This window comes from Genypterus blacodes, unplaced genomic scaffold (genome assembly GCF_046128005.1).
Source record: "Genypterus blacodes isolate CSIRO-AG114 ecotype Tasmania unplaced genomic scaffold, CSIRO-AGI_Gbla_v1 ptg000044l_1, whole genome shotgun sequence".
NCBI classification, from domain to species: Eukaryota; Metazoa; Chordata; class Actinopteri; order Ophidiiformes; family Ophidiidae; genus Genypterus; species Genypterus blacodes.
The window spans coordinates 9267874-9290573 of NW_027466857.1; the positions used below are offsets into that span (position 1 = coordinate 9267874).

Sequence of the window (22700 nt, forward strand, 5' to 3'; positions counted from 1 at the left end):
TAATTAATTTCCTTGTAGCTGCCTTGGTGGAATGAATGCCTGAATTCAGCCGGTCGTTGTAAGGAGAGAGAGGGAGCAGTTGACCTTTAGCGCTGTGGGATTTTCTTTATTACATCTTGTTATTCCGCCTTTGCCCCCTGACGAAAACAATGCAACATTTGGTTTGGACAGCAGCTCCGTGTAAAAAAACATCTCATCCCTTTTTTTGTCACCGTCCGTCTGTCAGTCCTCCTCACCTTGCCTCTCTTCTTCCCTCTTCCCTCTGGCATTAGGGGCCACGGTGTGAATGAGATGTTGGGTGCATGGTAATTGAGTAGGTATTGATTGGACTGCAGCGTAGCATACAAGAGGCCAATGAGAGCCACAGGATCAGAGCGGCACCACTTACTGCATCTCTCATCCCACATTCTGCAGGAAGCAGCGCCACTAGAGGCACCCACTCCCACCAGAACCACTGAGGAACAGTGTCATCCTGCAGGTTGCACAATCACATCCCAGCCTCTCTATCCTCTGTTAGCTCTGACTGCAGGGGGGGGTGAGCTTCCTTCAACATGGGCTCTATCGTTTCACTGATCATCTGCGCGGGGCTCTGTCATATTTCACTGCAATGTCACTGAGCTGCCATGTCGCTGTGCCGGGCGAGCCAGGGATTGATGTGGAAATGTTTGCTAAAGGAAGAAGGGATTATTGCTCTGTCAGCATGCTATTGTCCTGCACATGCTCAAACCCCTTGTACCCACCTCCCCTGAAGAGTAGCCAAGGTTTCATTTACATTCTTGTCATCAACAGGGATGTAGTTCACACAAATGTACAAAAGACAAGATATGACTGACAACTTGTGACATCTTGAAGTGTAATGTTCTGTTATAATGGCAGCTGCTTGCTTTGCATTGATTATTAACTGCAGTTTAGGATTTCCCAGCATTCATTTATCATAAATTGTAATGACAAACATCAAGGAGAGACTGAGTGCATTGTTAAATACTAAATAAACATGTATTTTTTATTATGAATACATAGTTTTAAACCATCTTCTTTTTAATTTAGCACAGCCAGATAAAAATAACTGGTAACACACACGTGGTTTTGACTCACATGATCAGGATTCACATCTTTAATCACGCAGAACTGAGATGTGTGATATTTAGTCAAAGGTGTTTCCAACTTATTTATCCTTTTTGAATGCAATTTAGCAGGTAGATCTAACTTTTCATTCATGACATCTGTATGGGAGGACGGTGTGTGTGCGTGTGTGTGTGTGTGTGTGTGTGTGTGTGTGTGTGTGTGTGTGTGTGTCTGTGTGTGTGTGTGTGTGTGTGTGTGAGAGAGAGAGAGAGAGAGAGAGAGAGAGAGAGAGAGAGAGAGAGAGAGGCAATGGAGCAGATCCAGCCCATGGCCAGGCATGTGCGAGAACAAGCTGCAGTAGAGCCCTGAGAGGTAAAGCAAGGGGAGGCGGCTAACTGGGGCTGCCAGCCAATACTGTGCAAGCAGTGGTTACCATGGGAACACATTGATTATTTAACAGTTTGGATGAGGCTTGTGCCCTGCTCTTGCCAAGGTTCAGATGGAGTCTTTGTAGCTTTACTGTCCCGAGGGTCTGCAGCCAAGTAAGTGTTGTGTGCTGCAATGCCACAGAGACATGATACACACATCCACGGGGCTGAGAGACAAGCCACTGATAGAGGAGAGACTGATGAATAAGACATTTGGAGAAGTATCATGAACAGATGGGTGAATATGAAGAGGGAGTGAGAGATGGAAAGCATTGTAGCATCACTCCTGTTGATCACTGGGGACTTTTGTAATCCTCTCATGCTGGGGGAAAGTCTGGACTTTTTGTCATTCTGTGTACACATTGTGTGTGTGTGTGTGTGTGTGTGTGTGTGTGTGTGCGTCCGTACAGTAAGCCCATGTTGCAACATGTGTGTATGCATGTTCATAGCAGGAGCAGGAACTAGCTGTGAAAACATCCTTCATGACGAGTGTTCCTATCCTCTTGTGAGATGACATCAGTGCATATGGCTGATCTGTTTATTTTAACCTCTAGTCGGCTTCTGATTGAAATAGATACTGTAATTTATTTTATTAATCACCTCTCTTCCTCACCTGTACAAACAGCCTGCTATCACGGCCACGATGAAATTGTGAAATGAAAGTGTTTGCTGTTGTAGCTGGCAACCTGTAACAAACACCATTACCCAATATAACTCTCTGACTATTCTTTTGTTTGCTTGTTTTGCTAAATAAAGATACAGAGATTACCCAGCAATCTCAGACTAGGATTATATTGATCTTTCACAGATTGTGGGCCTATTGTCTTTCAGCAGGTTCATTGAGCACTGCGGTGCGTCCCATAACAATGGTCAACTAATGATTGTTTCACATAATTAGCTCTGCTTCATTTATACTCAGGCATGTTTGTTCTGTGTGGTGTCAGTGGATAGTCAGTCATTATTGAGGGACAGTAGTTACCAGTGCATTCTGTTGAGTTGCCCTCAGGCGGTGCTTCATCACTGCTTAATATCAGGCCTTTGGTTAGAGAGCATGGTGAAAGTGTCACAGTAGGCTGTTGCCTACTGAAGGTCTTTTCAGAATTCAATAACAGCCTGGCAGGAGCTTTGGCGCCCGGTCCAGTGCCAGCAGCAGGAAACGGGCACATTTTCCATCCATGTGCATGTGCAGAAATGTTCACATGTTCTGTCAATTTTCAATCCTCACCACTGGATGGATTCGCAGTGATCAGCAAAGGCCACTGTATGACTCTGGTGAGATAAGCAACAGCTGGTGCAGGTGTTGTATCATGGCTGTCAAGTCAAGTCAAGGTTCATCGTATTGCTCAATATCACAACTGTGTATTGTTCCCAACTCAGCCTCTAGGAAGACAAGAAAAAACCTTCTAAACCCATATGGCATCTCCTGTGGCCTTGGTAAACCCATTATGAAGTGATACTGGATATTGGGTGTTTATGTGATGGTTCTATGATAAGAAGGAAAACAAGAGCATCTGCTAGCCCATACACAGATGACGGCTAAGGCCTGATGGTGCTGAGTGGGAGGGAGGTTTGGCCGCAGTTGTCCAGGGTCATCACACATTTTACTGGAGCAAGTCAAATCTATGTTACCTACATGTATCCGGAGTGAAACCTTGTGTATCCCCATAGTAAGAATGTGGGAATCAATGGAAAATTACATGACACCAGCACATCTTGAGTGGGAATGAATGAGTCTTGTGATCAAACATCCTTAAAGAGCATGTTTGAATACTGTGTAGAAGAAGTATTGCGGTTTCATCGAACAGTAGCAATATAACTCGTCAACTAGTAACCAAAAGGTGGATTTCAGGAAGAACATCTGTGTGGAGGCAGCTAGGATCACAATATTTCAGGGCAAAGGGGAGAGGGTGAGATTGGGTGAGGTTTTGGACGGCGAGAGAAAGAAAGATAAGAAATGATTTTCTCCTCGTCCCTGGACCTCAGGAAGTGCAGGTCCCAAAGCAGCGCTGTCAGCATCTCCCCCACCCACACAGCTCAATCAAATCAATAAAGTCCACAGCTACAGTAGTGTGCTGAACTAGAGGACGGCCATCGAGATGTTCTAATCCAGTTTCTCCTCCTTCACACTTGTGCCTCTCTCTCTGCCTCCAATCTGTTTCAGCTCACAGTTTCTTTGTTATCTCTCCAAGCCTGAATTCAAAAAGGAACACCAGGTGGCGCAATAGAGTAGAGCACTTAACTGGAAAGTTAATTATACTGTGAAACCAGTTTTGATCAAACATGTTGTTAATCATCAGCTAACACATGACCGTTTCATACCGTTTTATAGAATTAGGTGATGAAGTGAAATAAGCTTATTAAGCACAAATATCTTACCATTGATACTGCATTCCATAGCTACAAAATGAAATCATGCATTCTGCACAAGATAGTACTGCCCCCTGTTACATCTACAATGTGTGAAATGATGGAGGCGAGGGTTTGGTGTGGAGTGAACGCATTGTCCCAACAGCTGGAACACAAGCTGGTTTGTTTTATGAGGTGACCGCAGGCTGTCTGGCTGTGACAGTAATAAGCAGCAGTCTCTATGCCCCAGTCCTCATTCTCAGTCCTCACACCTTGCCATGATTTCCCTCAGTCTCAGCCCCAAGGAGACACACCGACTGTTCCCATGGCATCCGTTTGCTTCCTCCCAAGTGATGCTGTGTGTACTGCATATGTCTGTGTGCTGGCAGCCTGGCACACTGAGATAATGTGTATCTCTTCGTATTCACAGGCCAACCCTCCCCCCATCATTGTCAACGCAGACTCACTAGATGCAGGCCCTTATGTAAGTATCTGCTCTCTCGCTCTCTCTCTCTTTCTCTCTCTCTCTCTCTCTCTCTCTCTCTCTCTCTCTCTCTCTCTCTCTCTCTCTCTCTCTCTCTCTCCCTGTGTGCCTCTCTTGCGCTCTCTGCATATTTGTTGCTCTCATTCACACTTCCTATCTGTGTGTATGCTGGAGTGTGTCAGTGTGTGTGCCTGTGTGTGTCACATGTTTGTGGATAAAAGAGCCTCCTCCTAGTGGCCATGTGGGCTGACATCTATTGTCCTGCTGGCCCTGCTTGGTTATCCCAAATGACCACTCTGCACTTACATGGTGTATGAATATGCATGAGCAGAAATGTCTATATTATAATTATGATATTATTATTAATACCATATGTAAATATATCTACATTGTATTAAAGATATTATAGAAGTTTACAGTGAAGGAAGGAGCTGAAATGTGTGCATGCTTTTTATTTAACTCTATTTTTCAGTTATAACTAACTGTTGTGCTTTTTGATTTGACAGGTAAACGGCAGTGATGGGATGTATAAATATGAAGAGATCATTCTAGAGAGGGTGAGTTTGACTGCTTGCTTACTATTTTTTTTCTCATACATTTCCATCCTTCCTGTTTCATTTATTTTGTCTTAGATTCCTTTTTAAAGCTATTGTGCTGGATGGATTTGTCCCCACTAGGTGGCAGTAAGCAGTTCTGTCCTCTGTCATTAACCCTAGATTCCTCAATATCTGTAATGTTTTAGGTGTTTGCAACAAATACACTGTATTAGCGAGGAGTGTTCTGTATGAATGTGTTCTGTGCGGCGTCTCAAGTGAGTATGAGCACAGAATAATAGCAGTGAAGCATGGCGTTTTACATAATCCTGATGCACATGTCATCAGCAGACGCCACAAATGTAAAGTGCTCTCCTATTCAATTGTTCAGCAGGCCCCACTGCACTAGTCAGCAATGGTTCAGTTTGTAGTGCTTGCGCTATATGTTTCCGCTCTCATTATTCCACCCACATACAGACGCATCTTCGAACCCACAATAGATGCACAGTGTCTCTCTCTGCCCCTTTCACTCTAAGTGGCATTTCTGCATGCGGAAAGCTTAAATAAACTATGTGAAGTCACACTTTTAAAGGTCTGTGGGTGTGTAACATTTGGTGGTTGGGCCCAGTGTTCTCCTCGTGGCTCCACAGCAGCACACTGGGAGGCCTCAACCTCCCTCTGTTCTAATTTGTAGCGACTGTTGCTCATTAATTATAGAAAATAATAAAGTGAGGTCTTTTCTCAGCTGTCTTGTCGGGTGTGTGTCTCTGTGGCCACGGCTGTCAGATGCAGCAGTGTGCCTGGACCTACTGGATCCAAATGGGTCCACTGTCGTTCCAGGGACACACACAGGGAGATGAGGGTGCTGCAGAGATTGAGAAGCTGTTTCACCCACTAGACATGATCCATTATCAGCTCATATTGGCTTAGCATATCAGAATCAAAGAAAAGATTTGCCTATTCGAGACTTATGTATCTTAATGTTTACTTAAAATATTTCAATGTGTTGTTTACTCTCTAAAATGTACAGTTATTTTACGTGTTACTGTTTATTGCTCTACTGTAAAATATCCTCAATGATCTGCCTAATATCAAAATTGAAGGGACTGGCCAAAGTACTTTAACATTTGTTTTTTTCAATGAAATCCATATAAGGTATTGGCTTCAGAAATGCAGTGGGGGTCAGGCGGATACACATACGCATGACATTACCATTTGTCGCAAGTAAGGACACACTCGTCTGAGAAAATGGCCACTAGGAGCGCTTGGAGAAATCCTGCATTGATCACGTGTTCCTCTGAGATACCAATACACTTAAGAGCCATATTGTACTGACCTTGAGCACACATTGGGCCCATCACTTACATCTAAGTGTGTGTGTGTGTGCTGTTTGTTATATTCGATTGAAAATGCCAATCATAACCTGTGTGCAGGGGAACTCTGGCCTGGGCTTTAGCATTGCTGGAGGAATAGACAATCCCCACATTCCTGATGACCCAGGGATCTTCATCACTAAGATTATCCCCGGAGGAGCAGCTGCTATGGATGGAAGGCTGGGGTAAGGTTCCCTACCCTCCCTCTGCTAGTCAATGCCCCTCTCTCCTTCTACTTCCTTCCTCCTCGCTCTCTCTCTCTCTCTTTGTCTAACCTCTCCTCTCTTTACTTTTTTCTTTAACACTCACCACCATGTCCCGCCAGGCAGTGCTGTGTGGGAGGCAGAGTTTCTACAGCCCTCCAGGCGCTGTGTGTTTCCTCAAAGTTATGATTCATTTGAAAACCAAAGCCTGAAACATGCAGAAAAGAAATGATGATCTGTATTCTTTTTGATGTTCCTTGAGCTCTCTGTTTGTGCTGGCCATGTGTTCCGTTGTGATATATGTTTAAAAAGCAATCCCTCCACAGGGTGAACGACTGTGTGCTGCGCGTGAATGATGTGGATGTGTCTGAGGTGGTTCATAGCCGGGCAGTGGAGGCCCTGAAGGAGGCGGGGCCAGTGGTGCGGCTTCTGGTCCGACGGAGACAGGCACCACCGGAGACGATTCTGGAGGTCAACCTGCTCAAGGGGCCAAAAGGTCTACTACTATTCTGCTACTGCCTAAAATGGAATACTGTCACTAAAATGTGTACGCCTGTGAAAAGGAGAGTTGATTTCTTATTTACTCATCGAGTGTGTCATTGTGTGCATTACTCCATCAGGGCTTGGTTTCAGCATCGCTGGAGGAATTGGCAACCAGCATATCCCAGGAGACAACAGCATCTATATTACCAAGATCATAGAAGGAGGAGCAGCCCAAAAAGATGGACGGCTACAGACCGGAGACCGGCTGCTGGCTGTATGAGCCTCCTTCTGTCTCTGCCACATATTACATTTACATATCAAAATCTTTTCATTTCAGCCATTTATGTATTTCAAACTCCAGAAACAACTCCCCATTTATACAAGCATGCAGAGACTTTGTATACCTCAGCATAAGATGTAACAAATACCTTCCACGGGGCAACAGAGGGACTCTGCCACCAAAAATAGAAGATCTTTATCAGAACATTATCTCATAATTGATCAAGAGATATCGATCAGTAAAATTGTTGGTAATATCTTAAGCCATCGTATATCTTACTAAACCCCAGTCACTGACGTCTTTCTGATAGACATTTATGGAGCCTAAACTATATGAATAATAACACAACTTATATGTTCTGAGTTTGGTATATGTGAGCAAATTTAGATCAATCCGAGGCCGGGTGCTCAATCTATAACATTACTGACATAGCTGACATACAGATGATAACATATAAGACTGTTTTAATGCACCTGCTTTTAGTAAAGTACATATCAGAGAGCTTGACAGTTGATGCGGTATGACCTTACAATATGACAATAGACTGTTATTGTAAGTGGTCTAGGTGTCTCAGTAATCAAGCTGTAATCATTGTCAGTAAAGTCAATCCTCTTCTTTTGAACTACACCTGCTCCTTTATTTCCCTAATCTTATGGCATGCATAATGCACATTACTTGACTTTTATCAAAATGTGTTCGGATATTGAAAAGCGACGTCGAGCCTTTTGATTTGCAGAGAAGCCTTTCCCAAAGAATTTAGTTCAAAAAGAGCAGCGATTCAAGAGATTATTAGAACTTCTCTATTACAGAGCTTTAGCCTCTTCTAAAGCTCTGTAATATCCCAGCTTTTTACGCTGTTGTTGAAATGCACTGAAATCTCATACCTTCAAGCTGTGATTCATTATTGTGTTGGCTGGTGTGATGGCTGGTGTGATATTGTCACTGCACAGTAAAGTCTTGAGGTGTATAGGTGTTGATAGATGGGTTTCTGCTCATCTTTCCTTCTTCATTGCACATTCAGGTGAATAACATCGTGCTACAGGATGTGCGTCATGAGGAGGCAGTTGCTGCATTGAAGAACACCTCAGACATGGTGTACCTCAAGGTGGCCAAGCCAGGACCTGTGCACCTCAATGATATGTATGCCCCTCCAGACTACTCCAGCAGTACGTATCTACCTCTTCTCGTTGCTATGGTTATCCCGGGTCACGGTGCACAAACAGAACTAGATGCCTCAAGTGTGTGTGTTTTGACATCCCGGCAACAAGCTGCAATATTTTCATAATCCATAAACAGATCTTAGGAATCAGTTGCAAAACAGGAAAAGGCTTGATAAGTGAAGCTGATGTAAGGCAGAGGTTGATTTATGAGTCATGGTCTGTTTTAATGATTCCGCGCAGGGAGTCATCGTTTTATCTTCATCAAAAATGCTTCTTGGGGCCTGCATGAATTTTAGTACTGGATCTCTGTTCTTTTCCCAAAACTGCTATACCCAGACACCCACATAGTGAATGCATGCACACACAGGCACACACGCACACACACACGCACACACACACACACACACACGATCCTTCCCACAGAAAAAACAAGCACAGATCTTTGCCTCCCACTGAGTATGGATGGTTTCTCACATCCCACCTGCTCATGAGAGCCCACGAACATGAGCTCCAGCAACAGAAATCTCCACAGAACAGTGCTTGAGTATTAAAAGGCCCGATTGAGCTCTTGTACCCTCCAAATGTTTGCGTTTCAGCAAGCCCTTAATGCAGACTTAACTCCGCTCTCAAAGTAGGACTCGAAGTCAGATGATGTGGATTTGAAATGTTTGTTGTTTTTCAAGCTCAGCTGCCTCTGTCAAGAATGTAATGTTTATTAGATAGAGGTGGCTTTCGTGATTCTGAACAATTTGAGGCATTTGCTTTCTACTTTGCACATTCCACATCTTCAGGGACTGTAAGTTTTTATGAAATGGATTCCAATTCATCCTTTGATTACATGATCTGCAGCTAAAAACAGAAGCAGGTCTCGGTGACTAAATTGTTACATACATACACGATACAGCACGTGTTCATACAAAGAGGGATGAATCTTTGTTTTGGTTTCTATTCCTACGATGAACATATGAACAGGTAACAGAAGCAGCGACTCGAATAGTCTGACTACAAATTTGCTGTGTTCCTTTGTACATTGATGTTCAACAGCAGAATAGATTTTTGGCTGCTTCCGCTGCAGTCCTGTGCAGTGCCCCTGTGTTATAATCATTCTTCCTTTCTCTCTACTGGCCTGGCCCTCCCTCCAGCTTTCCCCACCATGGTGGACAACCACGTCAGCCATAATTACATGGGAGCCATGGAGTCTAAACCAGTGTACCCTCCGCACATGCTGGGAGAGGAAGACTTCACAAGGTCAGTCAGAGGCTGAATCTTCCATTAATTATCCTCCCCCTCCATTCCAATCATACTGGCTATGTACGCAGGTTTGAATAAATCATAGCACTTTGAATTGGTATGAATATTGTGCTTAAATAGGAGCATCAGCCCAGAGGACAGACATGCAGGCGTTCTGCTGGACTGCCTGTGTTGCATCACTGCAAATGAGGAAATTACTTTGTCATTAAAATGTACATTTTATGCTTTATCCTCTATCCCCATGTTGTTGTTTTACTTTTGAGTGTGCCTAAACTACCAAAATGGCGTTTTCAGTTCTTCTAGCACACCTGGGCCCTGGTAGTATATGTGTTGCTGCTCATATGTGTCGGTGCTCTGGTTTGTTCAGCTGTTCAGAATCTCTTTGGGCTATCACAAATGTTTCCTGAACCCATAGCACTATAGAATCAGCCAGACCAAACCGGTCTGTGTGTGCTTGGCAGATAGGTAAAGATGCCAGATTGGATTGTTTAACAGGATTCCCTCGCAGCTTTATCTTTTCACTGCAACCTAGCAACCAAAAGTTGCTCACTTTTGGTAATCTTGTTGTTGTATCAGTGCAGCACGTACTGTATATGTATATATACATATACATATAGTTGTAAATATGTGTAACTACCTACCTTGGAAATACACTCCCCTTTGTGTCTTTTGCTTTGTTGTTAAAAAGTCATAAAACACACACTTCCTTCTTCAGGAGGAGAGAACTTTCTCTGCTTGAGATATAATAATGGATTTCCTGTATTTTTGAAACTTCCAAGTTGGCAAGTTTGTTGGACAGAGTGTGATGGCTGTGTGCTGAACAAATGCTTTGGAGAGAGACCTTTGTCACTTCTCGTACTTGTTATGACTGGGATTTAACCTTTGACCTCCCATACAAGTGCTGGATCCCAAGTAACAATCGTTCACAGAAGCTTGATTGTAGTGCTCACGAGGCCTTGAGTCATCTTAACCTACAGCAGGAGGCTGAATTCCCTCTATGTGTGTCTGTGTGTATGTGTGGGTTTATCTGCATGTCTTGGAGTGAATGTGTCTGTGTTACTGGCTAATATTGTGTTCATTGTGTGGCCCTGTTATGTCTTTGTACAAGCTGTCTACATGACTTGTATGTGCATTTTGTTGCGTCTTTGTTGGTATGTGTGCTTTTCTGTGTCCTACACTTGTCCCATTCACTGTGATTCCTGTACCCCACAGCAGGGCTGAACCTATTTACAGTGTCATCCACAAACCTGGGGACAACAAGGTGCCCCAGGCCCACTACAGAGGCTTCTGTCCTTCCCCTGCTCCCTTGTGCCAAGGTCCACTCCCCTTCTCTGGCAGGTACTAACCTAGTGCATCACGCCTTACTTAGCTAACCCTCGTCTCTATAGCCCAGCATCTGGATCTGGCATCAGACTGCAGGGGCAGGACAAAGGAGGGCGAAGAGGCCACCTGCCTCACTAGTTGTATGGTGTACCGCATCTGTGCACAAATAGACTCAAGGAGAGGAGAAAGATGGTAACAGACAGATGTGGGGTGATATTTGTGCAGATAGAGTTTCGAGCAGGGCCTTCTGTTAGCTTTCCACCTCTACATGTTTGCATGTACACGTTTCCCTAGGTCCAGTTCCACCTACCTTAACGTTGTGTGTTTGTATGTTGGCATTTAAACAATGTTCCTACTTTTTGTTTGCTGTATGTTTCTCTCCTGAACCTCCTTTGCCAAACAAGAACTGCAAACTGGCTGTAGAGCATAGATGCTTCAAAAGCTATTAACCCTTTGTCTTGTCCAATTGTTCATCTCAACTTTACTTATAAAGATATTTAGTGGTAATTGTCCATGATCCTACCACAAATCCGACAGCATCTACTGTGTGTGAATATAAAACAATGCCTTCTTCTTTGCACTTTAAAATGGAGTCATACCTGCTCTTCACAAACATATCTCCACGGGAGTGTAGCTGAAAAGGCTTCATGCTCACACAAGCTGCTCAATTCCATCTGTCAGGCAGTGTCGATAAAACTAAGCCTGTATTCCTGGCTAAGCTATTTTCACTGGCAGTTACAGCTGAAGACTATACTGTTTATCCGTATTATTAATAGCAATGTCAGTGTTTTTCTGTATAATATGAAAAGGAAATCGCTTTAACTCCTCATTTTGCTCTAGTTTTTGTCTCACTTTTATATCATTTATTTACATTACATCCGCAGTGTGTCCATCATTCCTCATGTCATGGATGAATGCCTGTGTGTGTGAACTAATACACTGATGATGTTGTTTGTGCTGCACATGTTGTGTGATATATATGGCAAGCACTGGTGCCAATTTCTGTTTGCCTGTTTGTATGTATCAGAGAGAGAGGGAGAGAGAGAGAGAGAGAGAGAGAGAGAGAGAGAGAGAGAGAGGCTGTGCATGTAATTCTGTTCTGTTGAAGTGTTACAATTAAAGCACAGTATATGAGGAAGGGATGGCAGTCTGGAGCCACCTGACAACATGAACATACTGCTTTGCGGCATTGGAATATTTTCCCTGCTGCTCTACGTATATAAATATAAACATCAAACCTGGCTGTGACCATAAATATATGGGGGGGGGGGATAACAGGCTGATCTGACATGGGCCAGCAAACCAGTAGCAGCAGACAGTCATGCAGCTGTCATGATTCATCTCCATGCTGGCAAGACCGACCCGTACACTTAGGTCATACCCCCCTCATCACACAGTCAGCACAGCCCGCCAGCACCAACCACGCATGCCAACACTGAAGCATTTCCTCATAACATGCATAACACATACTCTTATGACATAGTATACAGTAGTTTCTGCACATCAGACAACACATAAACCAACAGCGCAAAAGGCACACATTCCTTGTCATCACACATGTGCCTGTTTGCCTTCTAGTGGCTGAGTGTGCCATGTATGTTTTATAATCATCGTCGAGTGGCATCATGGCTGACAACAGACCTGATCCCAGTCGCAGCAGATGAACATGCAGCTCGGTCAGATTGATGGGCAGACACCTCCCTCCAGCCTTTGCAGCTTCTTCATTGGCTAAAACCGGGAGTGGCTGGTTTAGATGGATGCTATAGTAAGCACAGGCTTCCACACAAGTGGAGCAGGCTGTTTGTTAGGAATGAGTCAGAGATCGTATCTGCCCTCTGCCCATCTGCCCATCCCCCTCAGTAGTGTCATCACAGACACGTTCACCAACACCATCTCCCCCTTTTCCATCTGATATTAGCCCCTTTCTGGAGGGATGTCAGTATATAGCTTGCATCCTTGTTTATATGCATTTGTCTCAATAAGCGTGTAAAAGACAAAAGCCTGTGTGTTCACGTGTGTGATACCATATCAGGGCTACAGTAGTTACAGATAATACAGAACAAAGCATCTAGTTAGTCTTCTTCTAGCAGCAGGTGAGCTAATCAGTAACTTAATGTGTTCCTTACACACTCACACCGAAACCTTTGACTTGTTAATGCAGGGTTTCAGTTAGCAATAACTAGGAGCTCTTTGGCCATTGGTAAGCATTTTCAAAGGCTTCAGTGAAAGTAAAAGGAGTTTCAGAAATGAAAGTAATCACGGCAGATTCAGTTGAGTACTTGTTTCTGATGTGTTAATCATTCACTGCTCCCATTTTATTCTTAGCTACACTGAGAGGAACGGAAAATCTATCACCTGAGCTGTGAATAAATTTTTCCCATGTCAAATTAGAAGAAGATAGCAAGTCATGACGAAAATCAATGGGTGAAATGTAAGCAACGAGAACAGAGAAAAGGAAGAGATAATGCCGTAGTTTCATATCATCTGCACATGCTTCTATGTTATCCTTTCAGGCACAGGGACAGATAAAGTGCTGAGAGCGGCAGTGTCTGTCTGTAGAAAATGGAGTCCATCTGCAGTGTCCACCATTAATCAGCCAAGCAGAGCCAATTACTCGTCTGAACCCAGGGTGGCGTGACCCAGTGAGGACCCACAGCCCAAATACCCAGTCACAGCTTTCAGTTTGAGCCGTTGCCATCTCAGCCAAAACAGGGCAGACATGGACAGGAAATACATAGTGATGGGAGTAATGACCAGGCGGAGAGAAAGTGCTCTACCGCTCTATGACTGTTTACATTCCTGCGTGGATGAAAAGACAAGGGAGAAGGGAGAAGGGAGGGGAGACAGGTCCCGTGATAAGGACTTGACTCTTGTGTTCAAAGCTTTTGGAATTCAGTCCCAGTGGCCAAGCCCTTTGAGGGCTACTCCACACACATGCACGCATACACACAATGCAGCACCCAGCAACACCCAGGTATGCATACCAGACAGAAGTAAGACAATAAACAGATGCTGCCCTTGATGGTCGGACTACACGTTTTCTTTCCATACTTTGTCATGAGGAAACCCAAGTTTGCTGTCCAGTCAGTGTGCAGCCAGGTACAGACTCCAAGGGCTTCATTTCAAAGGCCTGAAAGTCAATAAAGTCAATACATGAGGTCATAAGTTTATTTACTGGGATAAATTAACAAGGAGCTTTTGGGAATCTGTCTGCCTAGTCTCCAAAGGGCCAAGCTGACAGAAAGGAATGTTGTGTGCTGGACACACAGGAGTATGGTAGGGCGCACTAGGACAGCATGTTTTCAGGAATCAGACTTCCTCCAGTTCAACACATCCCCCTTTCTGGTGCTCTTGTTCAGTCCTGGTGAGGGTACGACCAGCTGTGAGGGGTGAATGCACCTGGCTTCTTCCTGGACAGAGATGATCTGGATCGGTTAGGGTTAAGTGTTAAGTCTAAGTCTTTGCTTGCAAGTGATGATGCGGAGAGAGCATTTGTGACAGCCCAAAGAGGTTCTGTTTCCCATCACAGCACACCAGGATGAGATATGGAGTACCAGTGCCTGCACACCAGAATTTCTAAAATTGTAGCCCCTCTCAGTTGCAGGCCAGATAGAAGGCACAGTCATGAAGTAAAGGTTGAGCTGAGTGACTATGCCGTAGCCACCATGTTCACAGTCAATATCTCGTCTTCCATGTCGGCGGTGAGGACCTTACCTGAATGCACAGTTAGGAAATGCTCTTTCAAACGGAAACATCGGGTCCTAAGGTAACCATGGCGATGTGTGTGCCTCATGAAGCTTATATGGAAAGCTTAAGATGGAATGCAGGGTCATTTTGAGGGTGGACTTTGAAGAACGGTCAGTTGTTTTTGCGTTTGAAAAGGCAATAGACATTTGCAATTGATTTTGTTTTTTTTTCTGTCTGTATCCAAATGTTTTTTTCCTTAAAGCTATGGATCTAGCTTTTTTGTAGCACTGTCAGCATGATCATATTGAGTCTGTGGTTGATTATTGCCTGTGGAAACAGCAAATGGAATGTTATAGATCCAAATTCATTATGTGCTAATGCTGTGTTGCTTTGCTATAGTATTACTGCTATTTAGGGTTCAGTCCCTGGCTCAGTATTTTGCATCAAAGTTGGTTAAATCTTCAATTTATGTGACAAAACTGCCCTGTTGTTCATTGCGACATTAACTTTCCAAGTCCTTTAGCAGGCACTGTTGCAGCCATGGCATCAGTCCATTTAGAACTTTCCATTGCTCTTCAGTTATGTTGGAGTGATCAAGGCTTTTCCATTGTAGCCATGAGTGTGAGGCTAAAAGATTGAAATGCAGCCTGGGCTGCCATTGATGAGAAAGTGGTTTCAACAGCAACTCGGTACGCAGCCATCAGGGATCGAGTAGAGATTGTTCCTGAAAACCACAAGCTGAGTACTGAGAGAGAAGACCACTAATGGGAACCATGCAGAGTTCTGTTAAGAGAGGAAACTGTGCCTGGGTGTTGGTGTGTTCTTAATGCATGTGTATGTGACTGCGGGTGCATATATGCAAAGTTTTGTATATTCAGAGTTGTTCTGTTTGTATTTGTAGCATTTGTTATTGATGTGTTCTCAGAGGAACTTTGCTGGAAACATGGCAGTGGTTTTGGCTCACGAGCCTCCTCAACCTGAGGCAGTCTGAGTAGCCTACTGGAAAATGAGTCATAACAGCTTAAGTTAAAACAGAGTTCCAACTAGTCTGTTAAGTGGGACATGGCTCATTTTGTCTGTGTACATTAGCATGAGTGGGTATTACTCACATGTGTATTTCAACAAAATTGCCGAGCAAATCAGAAAGTTCTTAAGCAAATACACAGTTGGCATTTGGATCCAGTTGTCTTGCCGGTTGTATTATTGCATAATGTAGCAAGTTGTGAACAGTGTTACCTAAGTGATACTCTATTTGCACTGCAATTCAAGTTATCTTTATTACCAGTATCATTACTGTTAATTATGACATGGTTAATCATTTTATTCTGATTACTTGATATCATCTATAGTACAGTGCAGTGAGTCGTTAGTAAAGTATTGACTTTCACTTTACAAAATGTGCAGATTGGATTCCATCTTCTCTTATTTTTTGTTTTGCTCATCTCTCTTCCCTGCCCGCCTTCCCCTCCTGTGACCTCCGTCCTGACCCTCACCTTGATGTTGTCATTCTGTCTGGCAGGGAGCCAAGGAAGGTGTTGCTGCACAAAGGCTCCACAGGCCTGGGCTTCAACATAGTTGGTGGGGAGGATGGAGAGGGCATCTTTGTCTCCTTCATTCTGGCAGGAGGGCCTGCAGACCTGAGCGGTGAGCTGAGGAGGGGCGACCGGATTCTGTCGGTCAGTATCTTAAGTCTTACTGTATCAGGTTTGTCTTTGTTCACCTTAATGACTGTGATATGGTATGAGGAAGTACTCTCACCCACACTCTGGATAATGATGATGGAAGTGTGGCCGAGTGCTTAGAAAGTATTCTGATACTGAGGGGTCCATGAGCATGACACTAAAGCCCTGCTGAATCCCTGCTGAATCCCTGTAGCTATTCCTTGGGTTGTGCAAACGTACTGTGCTTTCTTTGTAAAAGATCAAAGAATCAAACTAAGGCTGAAATTTGTTTTTACTCCAGTGAATTCATGCATGAAGAAGCCTCGCTGCGGGATGGCGTTTAAAAGGGAGAACTAAAAAACAACATGTTTTTTAGTAATGAACATGAATGAAAATTAAATGCTCATTTAAGATCTTGCAGTAAAGATCATGCAACTTTAAAATTAATACATTTCAGTAGCACAGAATTGCCCACTGCTTCCAATGGGACCCTGAGTAGGGGTTTTTGTTTTAATTAATAACAACATTTTGTTTTAGTAATAATATACCTCAGTGGTGAAGGCAGGTCTGATCTTCACAACCTGGAATAAAACCATCCAGCAGGACGATAGGCTTTCCTCCCTCCAGTTAAACATCAACATTGTTTCCTCTGCAGATCACCATAATTAGACAGCCTGAAGTGCCAAACTTTTCTCGTTAAGTCTGTCTTTCTGTGGTTTCTTGCAGGTGAATGGGGTGAACTTAAGGAACGCTACACATGAGCAGGCAGCTGCTGCACTCAAGAGAGCTGGTCAGACTGTCACTATCATTGCTCAGTACCGACCTGAAGGTGAGAGCTTGCTGCCTATATTCTCGCACTCAATGGGTTTTGAAATTACACATTTTACTTTTTAATAAATCGTAATCGGCAAGTAATTTTTAAGTGATGGCCAAACATATGAAGACACCAAACCCATAGCCATTCATTTTGGGATTTGCCTTCCAGCCATATTAGTGAGTATTAGTGAGGTCAGGCATTGATGTTGGCCTGGCTGTGCTCTAATTTATTCCAGTGGTGTTTGGTGGGGTCAAGGTCAGGCCAGTTCTTAGAGATACTTCTTCAGGACATTTGCTATGATGGAACAGGGAGAGGGTCTTCCACAATGTGGTGCAACAACTAACTAAGTAATTAACTACTGGAACTAAGTAGCCTTTTTATGTAGCGGTTGCATTTAGCCAAGTTTCCATTTACCTTTTGCACATCCCCTGAATAAAACCTGTCAAACAGGTTTTTGGTTTATGACCAAACAGAGCAGCTTGAAATGTGTACATTCAGTATTAGTGTATATCGCAAATGTTTACCTTTACGTTACTTTATGTTCCCACATTCCAGGGCCCCAAGCGAGGATATGTTGGTAATTTAATGATATTAGTTAGGAACAAATAGCATTATTTACACTTGCATTAGTGTTTCCAACTGAGTTTTTGTGACATTTGAAGTATCAACACGGCAATTTGAAAACATTACACACTCATTTCAGACATCCCATCATGTTTATTGACACATTTTGATATGTAAAAATAAAATTCTGCCAAAATTACTTAAGATAGCTACCGAAAAGCTGATTTCACAAACCCATGTGCACAAACTTTTGCCATAGAGTGTCTTGTTGTATTACTATCAACTATGGGACTTTGTATGGGTGTCGTGGTGTGAAAGGTAGATTAGTGGAATAGGTAGTGCTTTTCAGTTACCTGCGTTCATCTCAACATAACCTTTGGAGCGACAAAAAAACACTTTTGGTTGTGAGTAAACATTTACGTGGAAGTGATCCAACCTGCCTTGTGTGCTTGCTTGCTTGAATTTGTGTCCTGGCTGCGAATGAGCACCGCGCTCCTGGTAGGCCGGTTTCAGGAAGTATTCAGGTTCAGGGGCGGGTCTAACACGGCAGCAGGCTGTCGAGCTCGAGCCAAATGCAAGGCGGGCAAACGAACCGCCGTGTGTCCCTCCCTGTCCAAACTCCGAGCTCCCGGGAGCAACAGCGATACTTGGAGTCAAACCTCGGCCGGAGATGGGAAGAATGGAATAGAGAAACGGGAAGTCAGCGTTATTCCTCCATTACCTGCCGCGAGGAAACTTTTTAAAGTGTTGAGAGTGACGGGGAGGGAAACGCACAACTTCCAACTTGTCCCGCTAGCAGACAGTATGGATGGGGGATGGGCTTGAATACAACAACAGCAGCAAGCAAGCAGAGCAGAAGCCGCATGAACTCCCCTATGGCTGGATGAAGAAACTCCCGGCTGGGAATGCGAATTAAGTCACAGCTGCACTGAGCAGAGGTGAGAGCACGAACACGACAAGAACGTCGCGCTAGACACTCAAATACGGCGACATTTTCTTTCCTTTTTTTCATGGCAATAACACGGCGTGAGTGAGTTGTTGTATTGTAGCACAGGGTTTGTTTTACCGGCTACTGTGCTGAGGTTCGCTGCTCTTAGCTCGAACATGTAGCCTTGCTCAACCCCAGAGGATTAAAATGAACACCGTACGTCACCTCAGGCGTCGCTGTCTTAAAAGTACAAGCATAACTTAACGTTTTAAGACAGCGAACAGGTCTTTTAATACATGTTAGTTTGTTTCTATCAGCCATTAACTTCACGGCTGACTTTAATGTTAGCATGTGATAGCCTCACCCATGTTCATAATCGATTGTGCGGTAGGTAGACGGCTAATAACTGTGCCATTGCTTTGAATGAGCGTCTAATTACTGGAACCACTGTTTGTTCCACGGCTGACTGAAGTAGCTTTCTGGAGCCATTTCATAATACAATGGACAGGTAGGAGCAGAGTTGTCTTTGTGGTAACTTAAAACTTTTGAAGGTGGGAACAAACAGAGGTGTGGTCCAAACAGGTGTGTGTCAGATTTATGGTGGTTTGCACGGTGACCTCACCGTTGACCTCTGCTCTTTTACAGGCTCAGTACAGTTATTTATCCGATGTTGCTACACTTATAACATAAATGTATCAGCGCACAACTTTCAATAGTATTTTGAGCTCATTTTCATGCAGACTTCACTAGTTTTGCATTGTTTAAACACATCTTCTAATTCAGGAGTTTATGGATATGTCATATCTATTAATACATCTGCTTCGGCACTTGCTTCTTTTCTGTATGTTTTGTATTTCTACCAGATCCTGCTGCTTTAATGCTATAACAACATTGGAAAGGATATTGTGAGCTTTAGATCTAGGCAGGGTTCTCAGGTAGACTATGATAGGAATGTGGGGGCATAAGTTGTAGCATGTTCTTACTTAATGTTCCTTTTTGGTTTCAATAGAAAGAGAATCCTGAAAAGTCCAGTAACTCTCCAAGGTCAAAGAAACAAGAGGTTAGAATGGGAAGCACTGAATTGGAAAGGATCTTGGCTCAAGAATGAAAGTGGACAGTACTGCCGTGTACCCTTTTCTTTGCAACCACCCGATGCTCATGCTGAATATAATGCTCCATTCTTGTCAGCGCAAGTCCATGTTGTCTTGCGAGGTAGACCAATCAAGCATCCTGAATAATGATCTGGATGGTTGAAGGGAACCATTGTTTTCATAGCAAATCATGCTTTCAGTTCTGTGCCCCCTTTGTCACACAGCGAAGGACACTTATCTGTCTGTGATACAAGCTCACAATGCTTAACCACTCTAAAACACACGAGTCGAGTGCTGGCAAATGATTGACTTCCTGCATTCCCACTGGTGACCTAAGATCTGTCGCCAATAATTCTGCTGGCATCCTAAACTGTCGTGTGTGTGTGTGTGACATGTTGTGCATTTGAGTGTGAAGCAGGAGGAACCCCAGTGTGCCGTACAAGGACAGTCGGTAAGAGGAGGAAGCGGAGTGTGAATGCTGGCTCATGCTGGGCAAGCTGCCTTGGCAGTATTCTCAGGGGCCGGGGTTCTGATGTCCACATACTTGTGATGGAAAGCCAGGGCTAAAGACTATAAGAAGCCACAACAGAGAACACAGGCCACAGTAGGAGGCCCCCCCCTGTCACTCGTAAGGCTTTAACTTGCGTTCAGCTGGAAGGAATGTAAAGGAGGGATGTGCTGTGTATCCGCTTGCTCCTGTCGTGCCTGTCAAGGGGTCTAATTACACTAAATGTTTGCGTGTAGGAAACGGGAGGAGCGCCATGGAGGAAATGTCGAACCCCACGCAACACCACCAAACATGCGCGTACCAGCGTGTGTGTTGCTGAACTTTCTGACCCGGGGTTTCCGTGGTCCTTATGCGGAATATTAAAGAAGAGTGGGTGGGTGGGTGGGGGTGTGTGTTAACAGGCTGACTAACCCTGACAACACAACACACACTCGCGTTACAAGTGCATGCCTGCTGTGTTACATAATTGGATCAAAAGTGAAGTGACTGACCCCCCCAAAATAAGAATTTGTACAGCTAATGAGGACACACACAGTAGGAGAGTGAGAGCCAGAATAGACCTAGTTTCCACTGGCTGCCTTTTCTTCCTATGGGTCATTCCTAATATAATATCGGTTAGTTGTCCTGCTTCACTCTGCGTGCACAATCGGATTTAAGGAACGTTAGATTTTAACACCGATTCTAGCATATCAAAGGTGTGTGTTTGACGTCTTGTTACTGTTGATACTCGACGGAAAGGCTTGTTTAAATTGCACGGTTATGATTGAAAACAGGCTGAACGTGACTGTCACTTCACGCACTCCCTCCCAGGGTTTGGCAGAACAATCAGTCGTCGTATGTTGAACTCTTGTGATACATTAGCAAAATGCCGGGCCCTGGCACCGCCGCCTCGTACTGCAGTGCCACACAAGTTTGTCCTTTATGTCCTTCCTTTTTCTGTAGTGTAGGTGAGTACTTCCTGTGAAGTGAAAACAAACTCCATTTTCAGTCAGGGCACAATTGTAATATGATTGATTGCCTTGTTTCTGAAACATTCTGATGATTCCTCCGAGTCCTCCTCAATTACACGTAATGCAACACTGATGCAGGATTGCCCGTGTTTTCTTACATCATCCAGGGCAATGAATCATACCTGTGAGACATACATCTAGTGTTTGCCGCTTAAATCCCTACAGAGATTTGAAGCTGTACTTTCCAGCTCCTGTTGAGCGTTTATATAGCCCAGTAGAACGTACGATCCTTGATTCTGGTTCTGAGGATCAAGGTGACGGTGGCGGAGGAAAGCTTTAGCGGGCCACCTGTGCTACTCGTTCCATTGTCTCACTGCCACATAGACACTTTGTCTTGTGACACTCTGAAGCAGGCCGGTAAAGCTTTGCTCTCTCTATTATGTTACTCTTTGTCTTATTTGTCGGCTTCTCCTCTCCCAAGCTGCCACTTCTGGTCTGCTCTCCAGTGCCGGAGAGCCTATTGGACTAGTTGGAATGGCTGTTTCCGCATGTGTGCTGTCACTATGCTAGGAGTGCTAGCGCGTTGCTGTTGGTTACCAGCAGTCAGGCGGTGTCTGGTTACCTCACCTTGCAGCGCCCTGCACTGTTGTATTATTAACCCTTTGATTAGAGCGCAGAGGGTGGAGAGCTGTCACCGAGCCTGAAGCGGAATTTCTGTTAGCTTTGAATCCACTCCCGGTTTCGGAAGCGGGTTGGTGTTTGTATACCTGGAGCTCGTTTTTTTTTTTTCTTCTTTCTTGTTGCACCTCAGCAGTCTATTCGCCATAGTCCTGAGTAACCTGGGTTAAATCATCATTGTATACATGATTGTCAGTTATTCACAGATACTCATTGACTTGTTCGACAAAACCTGGACTTTGATCTCCGCTTTTCACGGTGGAATGGGAAACTGTTGCCAGCTAAAGATGATTAGGCTGTAAGGTAGGAGTCAACCGCCACGGGCATGGCAGTAAAAAAAATATTTTGGAATAAACTTGGACACAATTCTCTCGAACTGATATTTTTATCAGGTAATTATGATGGTGGCAGAGATATGGAACGTCATAAGAGCATTAATGTAGGTTGTTAAGCACAGTGATCATCTGTCTTTCATGCATAGCTGGCTCTCTGAATACTCCACCACCTGTTCAGTGTAGAAATATGAAGTTTCTGTCATTATGCACCTTCTTTTTAAACTTTAATTTGACATAAAGCCCCTCGCCGTGCCCATTTTTGGCGACCCCGACACCTTCTTTGTGCGATCACATGACCGCCGTAGCCTCAGTTGTTTTTCTAGCTGCATCTGCTGGCTTGTTTATCTAGCTGTGTGCTGTGTGGTACGCTGGCCCTGGCGTGTTCCAGCAGCCCGGGCACAGAGCTCACAGCACCGACACACACTGGGCTAATGAGTGCATTCTTAATGAGGAGGTCCAGGTGGATTCATACATCATCCCCCCGAGTGCGCCCGAGCAGCAACTGGATTTACACACCTATGACAAATGGTCATGCATTTAAAATTGTGGGAG

General features: G+C 44.1%; 1 protein-coding gene across 6 annotated transcripts in view; it reads left to right on the forward strand.

Annotated features, from left to right (window-relative positions):
• dlg3 (discs, large homolog 3 (Drosophila)) overlaps positions 1 to 22700 on the forward strand; it is a 64937-nt gene that overhangs the window by 32604 nt on the left and 9633 nt on the right. For 3 of the 6 annotated variants that reach the window (XM_076148909.1, XM_076148910.1, XM_076148911.1), the window contains 9 exons: positions 4270 to 4323; positions 4830 to 4880; positions 6290 to 6414; positions 6759 to 6928; positions 7053 to 7189; positions 8217 to 8361; positions 9498 to 9603; positions 16136 to 16292; positions 17004 to 17106. In XM_076148909.1, coding sequence (XP_076005024.1) covers positions 4270 to 4323; positions 4830 to 4880; positions 6290 to 6414; positions 6759 to 6928; positions 7053 to 7189; positions 8217 to 8361; positions 9498 to 9603; positions 16136 to 16292; positions 17004 to 17106 — 1048 coding nt within the window. Of the gene's footprint in view, positions 1 to 4269; positions 4324 to 4829; positions 4881 to 6289; positions 6415 to 6758; positions 6929 to 7052; positions 7190 to 8216; positions 8362 to 9497; positions 9604 to 14700; positions 14787 to 16135; positions 16293 to 17003; positions 17107 to 18211; positions 18597 to 22093; positions 22117 to 22700 lie in introns of those variants that run through there. The other 3 variants (XM_076148912.1, XM_076148913.1, XM_076148915.1) reach the window with 3 other exon arrangements.